Source organism: Callospermophilus lateralis, chromosome 16 (assembly GCF_048772815.1).
Source record: "Callospermophilus lateralis isolate mCalLat2 chromosome 16, mCalLat2.hap1, whole genome shotgun sequence".
Taxonomy (NCBI): domain Eukaryota; kingdom Metazoa; phylum Chordata; class Mammalia; order Rodentia; family Sciuridae; genus Callospermophilus; species Callospermophilus lateralis.
In genome coordinates, this window is record NC_135320.1 from 91,879,540 (window position 1) to 91,894,532 (window position 14,993).

The following is a 14,993-nucleotide window of genomic DNA, read 5'->3' on the forward strand; positions in this document are numbered from 1 at the left end:
ACTCCCGCAAAAAAAAAAAAAAAAAAAAAAAAAGACTAATACTGTTGAAATTAATATCTACAACATTTGTCCCTGTTTTACATATTACGGTCGATCTTTGTCCCTGTTTGTCTTCTATACTTTTTTCTGCATTTTCTGGTTTAAAAATGGTTTCTTCACTGCTGGGGATCAAACCTAAGGTCTTATACATGTTATACAAATGCTCTATCACTGGGCTACCCAGCCTTATTTTGTGCTTTTGAGTATTTTCTATTACTCCACTTTGTCTCCTTGTCGCCATATTCATTATACTTGTCTTGTACTTTGTTTTTAATTGGTTTTCTATCTACACTTACAACTAATCCAAGTGTGCCTTCAAATAACATTATACTCAAAACCCTGACCAGTCTATTAGTGAGTCATCAAAGGCATCTGGCATTACTATTATAGTGTTTTTCATATCTAGCATTTTTTATTCTATTTTAGAATTTCAATCTCTCTGCCTATATTATATATCTACTTTTGTACATCATACATTTTCCACTAAAGCCTTAGTCATATTAGTTTAAAAAAAAAAATCCCTGATCTGGTAATTCCAACACTCTTGCCAGTTATGACTCTCATTCTAATGCCTGTTAAGTCTCTCCACACTGCATTTTTCTTTCAGTGTCTTACAGGTCTTTGTTAAAAGGCAGATGTAACAAGCTGGGTAAGGGAGCTGCGGCACCCATGCCTCAGTGCTGCCATGTTGGCTGTGCAATGAGGCATGCAGCACCATAAGCCTGTGCTCCAGGGCCCACACAAGGTCAGGGAGAACAGAGTGCTGGGCTGGGAGCTTCCTTGCTCAGGTCAGGCAGGCTCTGGCAAGGCCATCTATCTAGAGAACAGCTTTGTGAGGAATAGTGCTCTGACATATTTCAGAAGTTTCTTTTCCCTTTCCCCTGCCAGAAGCATAGGGAGATAGGGAGATTTCCCCCAGTGTTCACTGTGGGATTCATCACACTTCTGGTGGTTAAAAAAAAAGCAAAACAACCCTCAAACTTTTGAGCCTCCATGACAGGTCTCCTGTCATTTTTATAGCTCAGACTTGTCCACACTGAGCTTTTGTCAATTTGTCCATTTCTGTTCAGGTTTCCTACCTGCACCAGTTCCCCTGGAGGTTCCTGTTCACAAATCATGACTCTGTGTTGCCTATCCAATTTGGGTGCAGTGGTTTGTTCTGGGACCTCAACTCTGATTGATCCAAGAGTCACTGATTTTCTAGTTTGTTCAGTTCTTTACTTGTTAGAATCCCACAGCAACTTCTAAGCTCCTTACATGTCAAGACAGCAAAAAGTCTATTTTTTTTCTTTTATTTTTTCATAAACTACATACAGATGGTTCCTCAACTGTTAGGTTTTCATTACTGTGATGAAATACCTTAGATAGGTAAATGGAGGAAACACTTATTCTGGCCACAGTTTTAGAAGTCTCAGCCCATAGTCATTTGGCCTGTGCTCTGGGCCTGTGGCAGCAGTACGCATTGTGGCAGGAGCCTAGCATGGCAGCCTGTTCAGTCCATGGCGGCCAGGCACAAAACAGACAGGATGGATTGGGTCCCAGAGACTCTCCAGTGGCATTCTCCCACTGACCTTGCTTCTTCCCCCAAGCCCAACCTCCCAATGGCTCCTCAGTTTAGCCTTTACCCGTTGACCTTTGAGGGATAATGCAGATTCAAAGGACAGCACTAACTTCCCAGGGTTCTGCATAAAACTTTTTCAATCTTATGACAGCATAAAGTGATATATATTCAATAGAAACTATATTATTTCAGATTTTGAATTTTTAATCTTTTCTTGGACACTATGATCTCTCTTGCAATGCTGGGCATGGCAGAAGTCACAGCTCCCAGGCAGCCACAAGATCACAGGGCTACAACTGTACTCGCCAGTGTGCTGTGCTGGTAAGCTGGCATGTTTGGTAGGTTAGATGCACTAAGTGATTTCCAACTTATGATGGGTTCATCAGGACATAACTCTGCTGTTAATCATCTATGACAATTTAAAAAGAAAATTATAATATTGTCTCAAATGTACACAGATATATTACATATAACTTTACCATAAAGGAGGGAAGGGATGGTTGAGATTTATAATGAATTAGTACGTGAAAGGCAAAAAAGAGAAATAAAAAAGGACCCTGTTTCTAATTAAAAAAAAAAAAAAAAAAAAAGGGCTGGGGATGTGGTTCAGTGGTAGAGTGCTTGCCTGTCACACATAAGGCCCTGGGTTCAATCCCCTCTCTCTCTCTCTTTCTCTCTCTCTCTCTCACACACACACACACACACACACACAAGGAGACATTAAATATTAATAGATTAAGCACTACAATTAAAAGATGAGGGGCTGGGGCTATAGCTTAGTGGCAGAGTGCCTGCCTAGCACAGGTGAGGCACTGCACTAAAAAAATAAAAATATAGGCGTGTTATCCCTCTATGACAATAAAAAATTTTTAAAAAGGCTCAGTGGTACAGCGCTCCCCTGGCACATGCAAGGTCCTGGGTTCAATCCTCAGCACCACATAAAAATAAATAAATAAATAAACAAATAAAACAAAGTTTAAAAAAAAATTTTTTTAAAAAAGAATATAAGGATTGTTAGGATGGATTAAAAAAAAAAAAAAAGAAAAAGACCTTACTTTTTATTTGTAATACTATTAGGAAGAGCTACCTTAAGTGTAAGGACATAGGTTGAAATAAGTGGACGAAAAAATATATGCCATGCTAACAGTTAAAAATAAGGCTAGAATCGGTGGTGTATGCCTGTAATCCCAGCGGCTGGGAAGGCTGAAAAAGGAGGATAGAGAGTTCAAAGCCAGTCTTGCTAAGCAACTCATTGAGACCCCGTCTCTAATTAAAATACAAAATAGGACTGGGGATGTGGCTTGGGGGTTGGTTGAGTGCCTCTGAGTTCAATCCCCAGTACCAAAAAAAAAAAAAAAAAAGAATAAGGCTAAGGCTAGAACTGCTATGACATATCAGATGAAACATAGTCAGAACCAAATATATTACCAGAGATGATAAGGGATCCTCTTATCCCTAAAAATGATAATTAGAAATAAAAATAATACAAATAACACAGCTTCAAAGTACATGAACCAGACACTGAGAAAATTAAAGACAAGACAATTCCACAATCACATGTGGGTATTTTAACACCTTGTCTTAGTAACTAAAGAATAACTACACTGTTGGGTGTGGTGATGTACGCCTGTAATCCCAGGGGCTCAGGAGGCTAAGGCAGGAGAATCAAGAGTTCAAGGCCAGGGCCAGGTTTGTAGCTCAGTGGTAGAGCAGTTGCCTAGCATGAGTGAGGCACTGGGTTTGATTCCCGGCACCATATAAAAATAAAATAAAGGTATTGTGTCCATATACAACTAAAAAAAATATGAAAGAGTTCAAGGCCAGCCTCAGCAAAATCGAGGTGCTAAGCAACTCAGTGAGACCCTGTCTCTAAAAAATACAAAATAGGGCTGGGGATGTGGCTCAATGGTTGAGTATCCCTGAGTTCAATCCCCAGTACCGCCCCCCCAAAATAAATAAATACATAAATAAAATAACTACACATAAAATGAGTAAAGGGCTGGGGCATATCTAAATAGTACCATGAAGCACCTTGACTTAATTGCCACTTGAACCTATCTCTTTTTTTAAAAAATAAGGGATAATTAATTAACTAATTTTATATGTGGTGCTGAGGATAGAACCCAGCACCTCGAATGTGCTAGGCAAGTGCTCTTCCACTGAGCCCCAGCCCCAGCCCATTGAACCCACCCTTTTTACATGCGTAGATACTTACTGAGAGAGACCCTAGAGTCATAAAACAAGAGCAAGCAAAAACGAGAAGAATGAAATTATACAAGAATAGGTTCCCTGACCCTGGTAGAATTAAAGGACTAGTCAACAACAATAAGAAATAGGAAAATACCAACTGTTTTGAAAAGTAACACACATCCAACTAATCATTGGGTCAAAGAAATCACAAAACATAATATCTTGGACTAAATGATGACAAAAATATAACATTAAAATTTTCCAAAATTGAACTACAGCCATGCTTTCAGTCTTATAACTCCAACTTTCTATAAAAAGAAGCATCGCAAGTAGACAATTTTAGCACCCACTGCCAGAAGCAAAAGGCTTCAAACAGGTGGTTTTGAATATGCATAAATTTGGGGCATATTATTTACAAGAGTCTTTCTGAGTAACTGGAAGACAAGCTCCAGCCAACAGAGAAATGATGCAGAAATTTCTGGTAAAAGGTTCAACAATTAACTAAAAGGTAAAAAAATTATATACTTAACAGCAAAAAACAACAACATCAAAGGTGGGGCTAGGAGTTAACAATAAAGGGTAAAGGAATTACATGTTCTGACAGTGTAGAGAAATAAAATACAAAAAAATGAGAGGAAGGAGGAGAAAAAGGCAGAAAGCAGAACAAGCCTCAGTAGCTGATCAAACAAGTAGAGAAGCTGGATCCAACAGAAGAAAGTACACATTTAAAAAAATATTATTGCTGGGCATGGTGGCTCATGCCTGTAATCCTAGTGGTTCAGGAGGCTGAGGCAGGAGGACTGTGAGTTCAAAGCCAGCCTCAGCAAAAGTGAGGCACTAAGCAACTCAGTGAGACCCTGTCTCTAAATAAAATACAAAATAGGAGGGGGAGATGAGGTTTGGTGGTTTTTGGTTCAATCCCCTGTACCAAAAAAATAAAAAAATACTATTGACTCAGCAACTGTGACTTCACTCAGGAGCTGAAGCAGTAGGAAGCTTGAGTCCATAAACTCAACACCAGCCCACAACACATTGATAGTGAGACAGCAAAAGCATGTGCACATGAGGACACAGGTCTCAAGAAGGAAAGAGAGAGAATACTACTGACCAAACTGAGTTAGAGGAAAGAAAAGGTGAAGAAGAAAAGGACATGACAGGCAACCCATAGCTACTGTCAAAAGAAGGCCAGCAAGACAGAGTATTATGTAAAGAAGAGAATGAAGGTGCCACAAAACGCGTACAACGGGCACTGGGCACTGCATACATTTTCTAGAGTAAAGCAAATGGAGCAGTAAGGGAAGCCCTTGTAAACAAGGAGCACATGCCACATGTCTGTGGTGACTGCATCGGCTCTTGGAGAGGTTGGACTAAGCACAACAACCCAACCGCCCTCACTGCGGCAGTGAGGGCAGAACTGGGAGGGGCGTTCCTAGGATTAGCCTCCCGCCCATGCTCACCTGTTCGGCAGTTTCTCAAGACCTCTGATTCTTCAGCCCCCAGAAGATCCATGACCCACAGCTCCTCGCCTTGCTCCAGCTGGGAGATCAGCTCTGGCTTAGGGACAGGGAATCCTGTTGAGGGTGAAAACCTGGGTGAGCCTGTGCGGCCTCTGCCCACCGGGTCTCCCAAGCCAGGTGAGAAGTGCCTGCTTGCTGCCATGCTTGGTCAGAGAAAGCCAGGGGCTTAAGTGTTTTTTTTTTTTTTTTTTTTTTTTAGGAAGAATTCACCCTGTTCTCCTGTGGGCGGCGGGGAGGAACACCACCACTGGGCCACTGGCAAAGGGAGCGAAGTCCCTCGAATTGGGCAGCAAGGCTCTCTCACGGGCAGTGTTCTTTCAGCAGAGATCAGACTGGTACCCGGGGATGAGGGCAGGACCTTCTTCTTGGGATCCAAAAAGCCAAAGCAGCCCAAGAGCCCCTTAGAGCGGCACCCCTGCCCCTGCCCCACCCCGCTCCAGAAGCCAGAGGGAGTTCTCACCTAGGGAGGCCACGTTCCCATAGTTCTCCAGCATCACGTCCCGGTACAGCGCCCGCTGCTGGGGCCCCAGCTGCTGCCCCTCCGCTGGGGAGAAGTACACTGCCACGTCCTGGAAAGTCAGCGGCATCGCGCCCGGGGACCGCTCGGCGTGGTGCCTGGCGCGCTCCTGGAAGCGGATTCGCGGTCCGAGGGGCTGTGGAGCCAGGACCCGCTAAGCTCAGAGCCGCGACCCCTGCGGGAGGACGTGGGTCCACATTATCAACTTTTCGGCTTCCCCCACCTCAGGGCTCACAGGTCTGGAGACGGCTTCCGACTGCGGAGGGCGGGGGGAACGTCAAGTCTCCCGGCCGGACTCGGCTGCCATCCCCCGACGCGACCGCCGTGGAATCCGAGAGAAAGCAGGGGGCGCCACGGTCTGCGGCCACCCAGCTCTCCCTCAGGAGACTTGGGCGTGTTCGGCAAGAGCAGCGGAGACGCGACCAGAGGAAGGAGGCAGCCTGCATTCTCGCAGAGGCCTCCTGGGGCCAGCGGGTACCCTCTCCACACCCTAGGACCGCTCCCGCCAGTGCGCAGGAGGGCCGGCGGGGCGGGAGCGGCAGCTCGGGCCGTCCAATCTCGGGCCTGAGGCTGGCGTGCCGCGCCCTGAGGCCTCCCGCTACCCCGGGCGGCGCGGTGCGGGAGACCATCGAGGGCCCAGCCCCAGCGTGGACTGACGCCCCGGTCTCACCCCCGCCCGCAAGGCCTCGTACTCCCCGCAGCCTCCGCCCGCCTCTCGGGTGGTCGGTCACGGGCGCGCGCCCGACAGGCTCTGAGAGCCGCCTGTGCCCCCTCCCCCAGTGTCCCCAGCATCACTAGAGCCCTCGGCCGGAACCTGCCTGCCGGCGCGTCCAGCAATCACCGAACTCGTCCGCTTAGTGCGTGGCTTCCAGTGTGACACCCTCACAGCCGCCGGCCCGGCCGCCGCCGGCTACCTGCACTGCGGGAGGAGCCACGAAGAGCCTCACCTCGGTCCCGGCTCGCAGGAAGCGTCGGGCCCCAAGGCCGAGCTCGGCAGCTAGCAGCAACGTAGTGCGCCGACCAGCCGGAGATGGGGCCTGGAGGGGAGGGGACGAGCTAGCTGCGCATGAGCAGGCAGCCCTTCCCTGGAGACCGAGCCGGAAACGGGATGAAGCCCAGCCCCGCTCATTTCCGGGGCTGGTCTAGGACTCCAAGGATCCAAGCCAACGGTGGTCCGTGGACTGCGGGAGGGGAAGGGCGGTCCTGCCCTACCTGCGGCTTCAGCCCGCCAGGCTCCGCGCTACAGGTGCTTTATCTCCGCAGTCTCCCGACAGTGTCAATAGGTTAGTTCAAAGTAGCACTTGGCAAAATGGAGGAGGCAGTACGGCGGGGTTACAGAGAAGTAAAAATAAGATGAAGCTAAGTGTACGCCCAAAATTGGCTATGCACAACCTGGGGGTGTGCTGCGGCTCAGTGTGCAGCGCTGGCCTGGATTTGGGGGACCCATTCCCAGTGCTGCAAAAAATAAACCTTACAAAAAGACGGCAGGGCGGGGGCTGGGGTTGTGGTTCAGCGGTAGAGCGCTCGCCTAGCACGTGCGAGACCCTGGGTTCCACTCATGGCACCATATAAAAATAAATAGATAAAATAAAGGCATTGTGTTAATAACTAAAAATGTTTTTTTAAAAAAGCGCACGATTCGGGAGGCTGATGCAGGAGGATTGCAAGTTAAGAATAGCTTAGCCAATTTAGACATGTCTTAAAATAAAAAAGGGTTGATTGGAGATATAGCTCATGGGTAGAGAGCGCTTACCTGGCAAGCACAAGGCTCTTGGTTCCATCCCCAGCACTGCAATAAACAAACTCTGAGGCCATGGTTAGCCCTTCCCTAACAGTTCTGTAACTTATAAATCCACTTTGGTGTTAACGATATTAGTAATTAAAATTGGAACAGAATAATTTGTGATTACCACAGTCACACCATAAGTATCAGTAAATTAAAGGTGATGAAAAAACTGATGTAGCCTGTGAATTTATTCAACAAATTCTGATATTGTGGAATTTACAAATATGAGCAGTCTGTGTTAATGGCATAGCTTGCTCACCACAACAACTTTCCAGCTTCCATGTTCTTTTATGCACTGTCCCATTTTAACAAGAACCCTGATAGGTCAGTTTCACCAGAAGTCCCCTTAAACTCAAGTTTTCTTATCCATCCACTCCCCCACCAGCTTCATGGCCTATATGTCCCCATGTGCCTGGACTGCCATCTCCCCTCTGCCTTCTGAGGTGGTCTTGGGTAGTTGACCTTACAAAGCATTACATCCTGAATACAGTTTTCCTTAACAGTTTTTCTCCCTCCTTAAGAAGCAGACAGGAAGACTGCTAAGTGAAGGGTCTTGACTCAGTTCTCTGCAGGGTACATCAAAGCCCCTCTGTGAGGTGGAACATGGTATTACCTCCTTCCCCAACTCCTCTGCCTCTCCCCTTTCAGTGTGTGCCTAGAGCCCTGGCCAGTGGAGGTAAGGGCTTAAGTTTGTTTTTGTGAAAAAGCTTGAAAAGATAAAGCAAGTGAAGCCGATGTGTTTGGGCTCATGTTAGAAGTCCAGAAGTGGTGTGCCTAGAATTCACTCTGACTGCTTTGCCTGGCACCTTTTCTTTCTCTGTTATTTTTGTTTTTGTTTTTTAGTACTGGGGATTAAACTTTACCACAGAGCCATGTGGACAGTTAGATAGACTCATAGCAGTGTCAAGATGCTTTACATGTGGGCAAAGGGACTTTTTTTTTTTCTTTCCAGTACTGGGTATTGAACCCAGTCACACTCCACCACTGAACTACATTCCCAGCCATTTTAAAAATTTTATTTTGATGCAGGGTCTCATTAGGTTGCCAGGCTGTCTTCAAACTTGGGATCCTCTGGCTTCAGTGCCACTGTACGGAGGGACTTAATTAAAAAATTTTTGTTCCTACATTTCTGTTTTGTTTCCAAATGTATCATGAGTACATAGTCTCCAACACATCTAATAGTTGAGATCAGAAGTAGGTGACATAAAAAGCTCTGTCACTGGATAAGGTTGACATGGGCACTCTCCTTACTTGTGTACATCCTTTTTTGCAGGTCTGGATCTCCTTGTTCCCTTCAAGGTGGGCCAGTGGTCCTGGGGGACCCAGCTGAGGCTGAAGGACACAGGGGCATTCTGCACCCTTAGCTGAGCCACGCCTCTGAATCCTCCAGCTCTAGAAACACAGCAGCCTCCCTGGCAGCCCTCTGACCTCAAAAGGCAGCCTTTTCCTTTCCCTGTGGCCCACACCTAAGTTGCCGCAGCTGTAGTTCTCGCTCAGGAGAAAAAAAGGTGTTCACTGAGATGGCAGAAACCAAGCATTTTTCAAACAGCCTATGTGGGTAACAGGCTGGCCTGGAACAGCAAAATTTATTTGCTGTTCTCAGAAGTTCCTGCACTTAGGCCTGATTATCCTATGAGATGTATGAACTGGTTTCTCAGCAGAGAACCAACCAGATGTAGACTAAAAAAGTGCAGGAAGCAGGGACCCCTCAAGCAGATAGTCTGACAGCCCTAAGACCCTTAGCCAGAGAATGGCTATTCTGAGGACTACAAAGCTGGCCATACACCCCCCCCTCCCCACATTAGCTAACCTGGAGGCACTCAGAAAGGCCCCCTACCCTATCCAGCAGCTCCACTTTACAACAGCACCCCTCATAGTGGACTCTCAACCTCCTCCCTATTCCCCTACATACTACTCTATAAACACAGCAGCAGTACTATCCTTTTACTTATTTATTTTCATGGAACTGGGTAATGAACGCAGGGGCACTCTATCATTGAGCTGCATCCCCATCCTTTTTATTTTTAATTTTGAGAAAAGGTCTCAATAAGTTGCTGAGGCTGGCCTTGAACTTGCAATCTTCCTGCCTCAGCCTCCCAAGTGCCTGGGATTACACGTATTTACCACCACCCCTGGATAATGTTATCCTTTTAAATAATAGAAGTTTTATCCTTTTAAAACAACCACCAGAGTACATCCTTCCTCTGTTGAAAACCCTCAAGGACTCCCACTTTGGCTTAGACTTCAACCACAATCCTTTGAGCAGAATTTCTCAGACCTGACCTGTGTACCCTCCCCAGCTTTACCTCCCTCCAGTGACCTCCTCCTACTTGGTTGGAGGCACATGACATCCAATATACCTGGTCTCTCTCTACTCATCACCTGTGCACCAGCTGGTCCCCCAGTGGACTTCATTCCCCCAACTCCTGTCTTTCAAGTCTGCTCAGATACCATGCTCTCCAGGAAGCCCAGCCATGATACAGCTTATAGGGGCAGGCATGTCCTCACAGCCTACACCCCACCTTGCTCAAAACTAAGTACACATTTTTTCACCCCTTGATAAGCTGTACCCACTGTTTACTTATGCATTTTGTAATGTTTCCCCCTCTTCCCAACCCACAACGATATCAGCCCTACAAGGGCAGGGATTTAAGACAGACAAAAGTGCCCACACCAAAAACAGCATTTATGAAAGCAAACAAGAAAAAGGGCCCAGATGCTAAGGGGGTCAGGCTGAGCAAAGGCATATTAAGAGGGCCCTGATTTGGACCCCAGAATGTCACTTTACCACACTCAGAAGCAAAAACAAAAAAAAAAACCTGGGGAAGGGGTGTCATGCAGTCTAGCATCCAACTAGAGGAAATGCAAGTTGCATTCTGGCACCAGCTGCAGTGCTGACAAGGGAGGCTCAGTCCTGCAGTCTGCGCTCGCACCTCCTCTCCAGATCTGTCATCTCCTTCAGGACCAGTGCCACACTGTACCGCAGTTCCTGGAACTTGGCTGTGGGAACCTCGAAGCGATATGCTGACCCATCTGAAAGCTTCAGCTGCATCAAGATGCTTGGCTTCAGGGAGCGGGCCAGGGCACTGGTGGAAATTGCCACATCCACCCTCCACCTAAGGTCAGCAATGTGGGGAAGCCAGGAACCCTGCTGCTGGGCCACAGAGTCCAGGAGGGGGCGCTGACCACCAAAAACCACACTGGTCAAGTCCCCAACCAGGTCTTGGGGGATGCCGAGCTCCTGGAGTTGGTCCTTGAAGGCATCAGGCTTCAGGCTGGGAGAGGGAAGCCGGAGAGCCTGCTGTAGTAGTGTGTGTGTGCCAGCAAGTAGGGCACCTAGCTGCTCCTCTGGCAGGCTGGAACTGGCACCCAGGCGCTGCATGGCCTCTCGGCAGTCCTCCCCCTGCAAGCTGCTAACCACAAGCTTCAGCAACTTTCTGAATGTGCTCCTGTCCAGGTCTCCCAGAAACCGGGCCATTGCTGCCACCTCTGGAGGGAGTTGGGGCCCCAGAAAACTGACCCGGCCACTGTGACTGTCAGCAGGATGATGCAGGTATGGAGCTGTAGTCCCTAAGGCAGACATCGCTGCTTCCTCCTCCTTGATCAGCCAGAGGGGAGGTCCCAGCCACAGCTCCCTGAAGGGAAGGGGGAGGGAAGGCCAGTGACTGCCACATCCTTAGGACCTTAAGGATCATGTGGACCCCACCATTAGGATGCTAATGGTTTGAAGTATCAATGACAGTAGGTGTGATGGGGCTAGGGAAATGACCCCGTGAGCAGGTGGAAAAGAGGCCCACATGGGTCCTGATAAGAGGGGAGGCTTCTCAGAGGAAGTGACGTCTGAGATGAACAGGAGTTGGTAGGGAAGTGAGTGAAAAGGAAGAGAACCAAGGAAAAAAAAAAAAGAGAGAGCGTATGTAAATCCTAAACTAACAGATACAAGATTATATTAGGTAGGAGAAATACCCGCAGGCACAGGACACGGCAGTTGGGACCCCTCACTACTCAACCCAGAATATTCACAACGTCCCTGCAAGAGCTCACAAAGGAAATTCAGCCTACAAATGCAGCTGCCCAAGCCAAAAACTAGAGTCTAAACCTGAGAAGGGCCGTGTTAGCTCAGGGGCTACACTCAGCCTCCCCTGCAGGAGGACCAGGTAGAAGCAGTGCACCACGTAAAGAGGGCTGTGGCACTACCTGAAAAAACAGTGGCGACATCGTCGTCTTTGGCGACGTGCCCACACATTTGCCCCAGGGAGAGTGCACGGTCCACCTCGACAAGCTGGGTAGAGGGAGCAGGGCACTCCCTCACGAGTATTCAGAGGCCCCTGGGCTCTGACGTGCTGCCGCTGCCAGGCCCGGATCCCCTCTTCCGGATAAACGGCCCTTTCGCACCCGCGGCCGTGTCCGCCCGGCGCTCAAGACAAACTCGTAGGGCCATCTCCCACACCGAGGGGCCGGGTCTCCGCTCGCGACGCCACCGCGGGGATGTCGCCCCAGTGCCCCCTCCCCGCGCCCCCACGCCCCCGCACCTGGAGCCGTCCGCAGCAGCAAGCCAGAAGCTGGGCGCGGCCTCCGTGTGGCCCCAGACTCTCACGGGCCTCTCTAGGAAAGCGGAGCGCTCGGCTCTATGGTTCGCGACCCCGGGGACGGGGGCGCGAGACACTTCCGGGCCGTTCTAGCAAAGCTGAGGGCGGGGCTCTGTGGCCCTCCCGGCGGCGAAGCGGGTCGGAGCGGCAGGCTCGCTGTTTTCTGCCGCTCTGGTCCTTCCGCGGTGTAGGGAGAGGGAAGCCGGGCGAGCTGGTCGGCGGGTTCGCCCGGTCTCCGGGCCTCGGGCCGGAGCTCAGGCACGCCGTGGCTCCCGCAGAGTCCACTTAAGGTGCTCGACTCTGGTTTTCCGAAGTTCTGAAGTGTGGGGTTGTGCGCGCTGAACGGGTGGCGCGCGGCGTGCGAGCCTGGGCCCCGTAAAGCCTTCGAGAGAGGAGGGCGGGGAGGGCGGGGAGGGCGACGCCGCTGCACACCGAGTGGCGCGCCGGGCCGAGCGGAAGCGGCCGAGCGAGCCTGCCTTCGACACGGGCCGCCCCACCGTCTCTCGCAGCGTCAGAACTTGCTGAATGCCCCGCCACCGCCACCGCGGAGGTTCGCTGAGCGCTCCGGGGGCGTCTGGTGGGCGTAAGGCGGGCTGTCACGGGTGACCCACTTCACAGAGTGATATATAAATGGGCCACAGAAAGAAAGCCGCCGCCGGGTTACAGAATGTGAGCCAGGGGCACTGAGAGATGGATGCAGAGAGTCACTGGAACTGGTCAGGTAAGGATTTTAACGACCAGGTCCAGTCGGCAGAGTTGTCAAAGCAGAGGGTCCAGGTAGGCGGCAGTTTCACGGTGTAGGGTGTCAGCTCTAGGTGTGGGAGTGGGCCACGCGTTGTCATCACAGGCTGGGGAAGCTGCACTCCTCTGAAACCCAATGGGGACAGGAAATGGGAGGTTCCTCACTGTGGCAATTTTCCTGGGCCTTGAACCTGTGATCCTCCTGCCTTAGCCTCTCAAATTGCTGGGATTACAGGTGTGCACGACCATACTTGGCTAGACTCTTTTTGTTTTATTTTTAGATAGGTTCTCATTAAGTTGCCCAGGCTGGCCTTTAACTTGTGATCTTCCTGCCTCAGCCTCCTGAATAGCTAGGATTACAGGTGTGTGCCACCATGCCTGCTAGTGAGTTTTAAGTAAAAAAGGCTTTCAATTTCAATAATAATAATAAAAACAAAACAGAAAAGCCATACATTGGGGGAAATATTCAGAGCACCGTGCCAGACAAAGGCCTGATACCCAGAATATGTAAAGAACTTTTGCAAATCAATAATAAAAAGATTTTACTAGAATTACACACACACACACACACAATAACTACATGAAGGATTATTGCCACTACTGGTAGTGTGGTAGTACAGATTAAAACCACAATGAGATATCATTTCACCCATTCAGCAGAGCTGAAATAGAACTGACTACACATATTTGGGAAAGTTTGTACAGTAATTGCATCAGCTATCCACTGTTTGTGGAAGTGTAAACTAGACAACTAGTTTGAAAAACTGCTTAGCAGTTTCTTTTAATTTAAGCATACAGATTAGGGGATGCACTCCAGTGGCAGAGCACTTGCTTAGCATGCCCAAGGCCCTGGACTCATCCCCAGTACTGCAAAAACAACAGAAAAGCTTAAAGATACAGATACTCTAGGACCTAAAAATTGCAATCCTAGGTATTTCTTTTCTTTCTTTCTTTTTTTTTTTTTTTAATATTGAATTGCACAGAAAAGGACTTAACTTTTTTTTTTAGTTGTTGGTGGACCTTTATTTTATTTATTTATACATGCTGCTGAGAATCGAACAGAGTGCCTCACACATGCCAGGCAAGTGCGCTACCACTGAGCCACAGCTCCAGTCCCCAATCCTTGTTTCTCTATGAGAAACAAAAAGTTATAAACAAAAAGATTTTATAAAATATATGAATATTTCTAGGGCTGCTATAGCAGTGTTGGTGGCACAACAGAGATGGATTTAATGGTTCCAGGGCTAGAAGTCTGAGATTAAAGTGTTGGCAGGGATGTGTTCTCTCTGAAGCCTACAGGACCCTTCCCTGACTCTTCCCGCCTCTGGAAGACCCCTGGCCTTACTTCAGTCTGCTCCTTCTCCATGTAATACTTTCTCCTTTGAGTCTGTGTCCAAATTTTCCTTTTCTTGTATGCATACATGCCATGAGCAAGCTGTGCCACCAACAGAAACCAAAACCATTTGCATTTTTCCACAATGTCAAAATTTGTTGAATAACAATGAATTCACAAGCTACACCACTTTCAGTGGTGGCAATTCAACAATACTTGAGGGTCACCTGATAGTCATAGCCCAGGCAAACTCAAGTTCTTTTATTCCATTCCAATCTAATTTATTTTTTAAAAAATATATTTTTTTAGTTATAGAGGGACATGATACATTTTATTTACTTATTTATCTGTTTATTTATTTATTTATGTGTGTGGTGCTGAGGTTGAACTCAGTGACTCACACATGCTAGGCAAGCAATCTATCACTGACCCACAGTCACAGCCCTCCCTTTATTTCATTTTTATGTGGTGCTAAGGATCGAACCCAGTGCCTCACTTGTGCTAGTTGAGCCCTGAACCACTGAGCCATGACCCCAGTTCCCCAGTCTAATTTTTTTAAATATTTTATTTTTTAGTTGTAGTTGGACACAACGCCTTTATTTTATTTATTTATTTTCATGTGGTGCTGAGGATCGAACCCAGGGCCTTGAATGTGCTAGGCGAGTGCTCTACCACTGAGCTACAACCCCAGCCCCCCCCAGTCTAATTTCTAATAACACT

The 14,993-nt window shown here is 48.1% G+C and overlaps 2 protein-coding genes across 4 annotated transcripts in view; both read right to left on the minus strand.

Moving 5' to 3' along the window:
* The window catches only part of Znf251 (zinc finger protein 251), a 29,859-nt gene extending 17,632 nt beyond the window's left edge, over window positions 1-12,227 (minus strand). The window contains exons 1-3 of one of the 3 annotated variants that reach the window (XM_076835551.2): window positions 12,143-12,227; window positions 5,768-5,999; window positions 5,248-5,361 (exon numbers count right to left, since the gene is read on the minus strand). In XM_076835551.2, the coding sequence (XP_076691666.1) occupies window positions 5,248-5,361; window positions 5,768-5,894 (241 nt within the window). In that variant the 5' untranslated portion in view covers window positions 5,895-5,999; window positions 12,143-12,227. Of the gene's footprint in view, window positions 1-5,247; window positions 5,362-5,767; window positions 6,000-6,771; window positions 6,895-12,142 lie in introns of those variants that run through there. The other 2 variants (XM_076835550.2, XM_076835552.2) reach the window with 2 other exon arrangements.
* Commd5 (COMM domain containing 5) lies at window positions 10,279-12,224 on the minus strand. The gene is made up of 2 exons (XM_076835570.2): window positions 12,143-12,224; window positions 10,279-11,245 (listed from the first exon to the last, which is right to left on the minus strand). The coding sequence occupies exon 2, from the start codon at window positions 11,191-11,193 to the stop codon at window positions 10,519-10,521; it is 675 nt and encodes a 224-aa protein (XP_076691685.1). The 5' UTR covers window positions 11,194-11,245; window positions 12,143-12,224; the 3' UTR covers window positions 10,279-10,518.
* Window positions 12,228-14,993: the final 2,766 nt, after the last annotated feature.

Bases quoted from the DNA above. Each gene is read 5' to 3' on its own strand.
- Commd5 (XM_076835570.2), bottom strand. From the start codon at position 11,193: ATGTCTGCCTTAGGGACTACAGCTCCATACCTGCATCATCCTGCTGAC.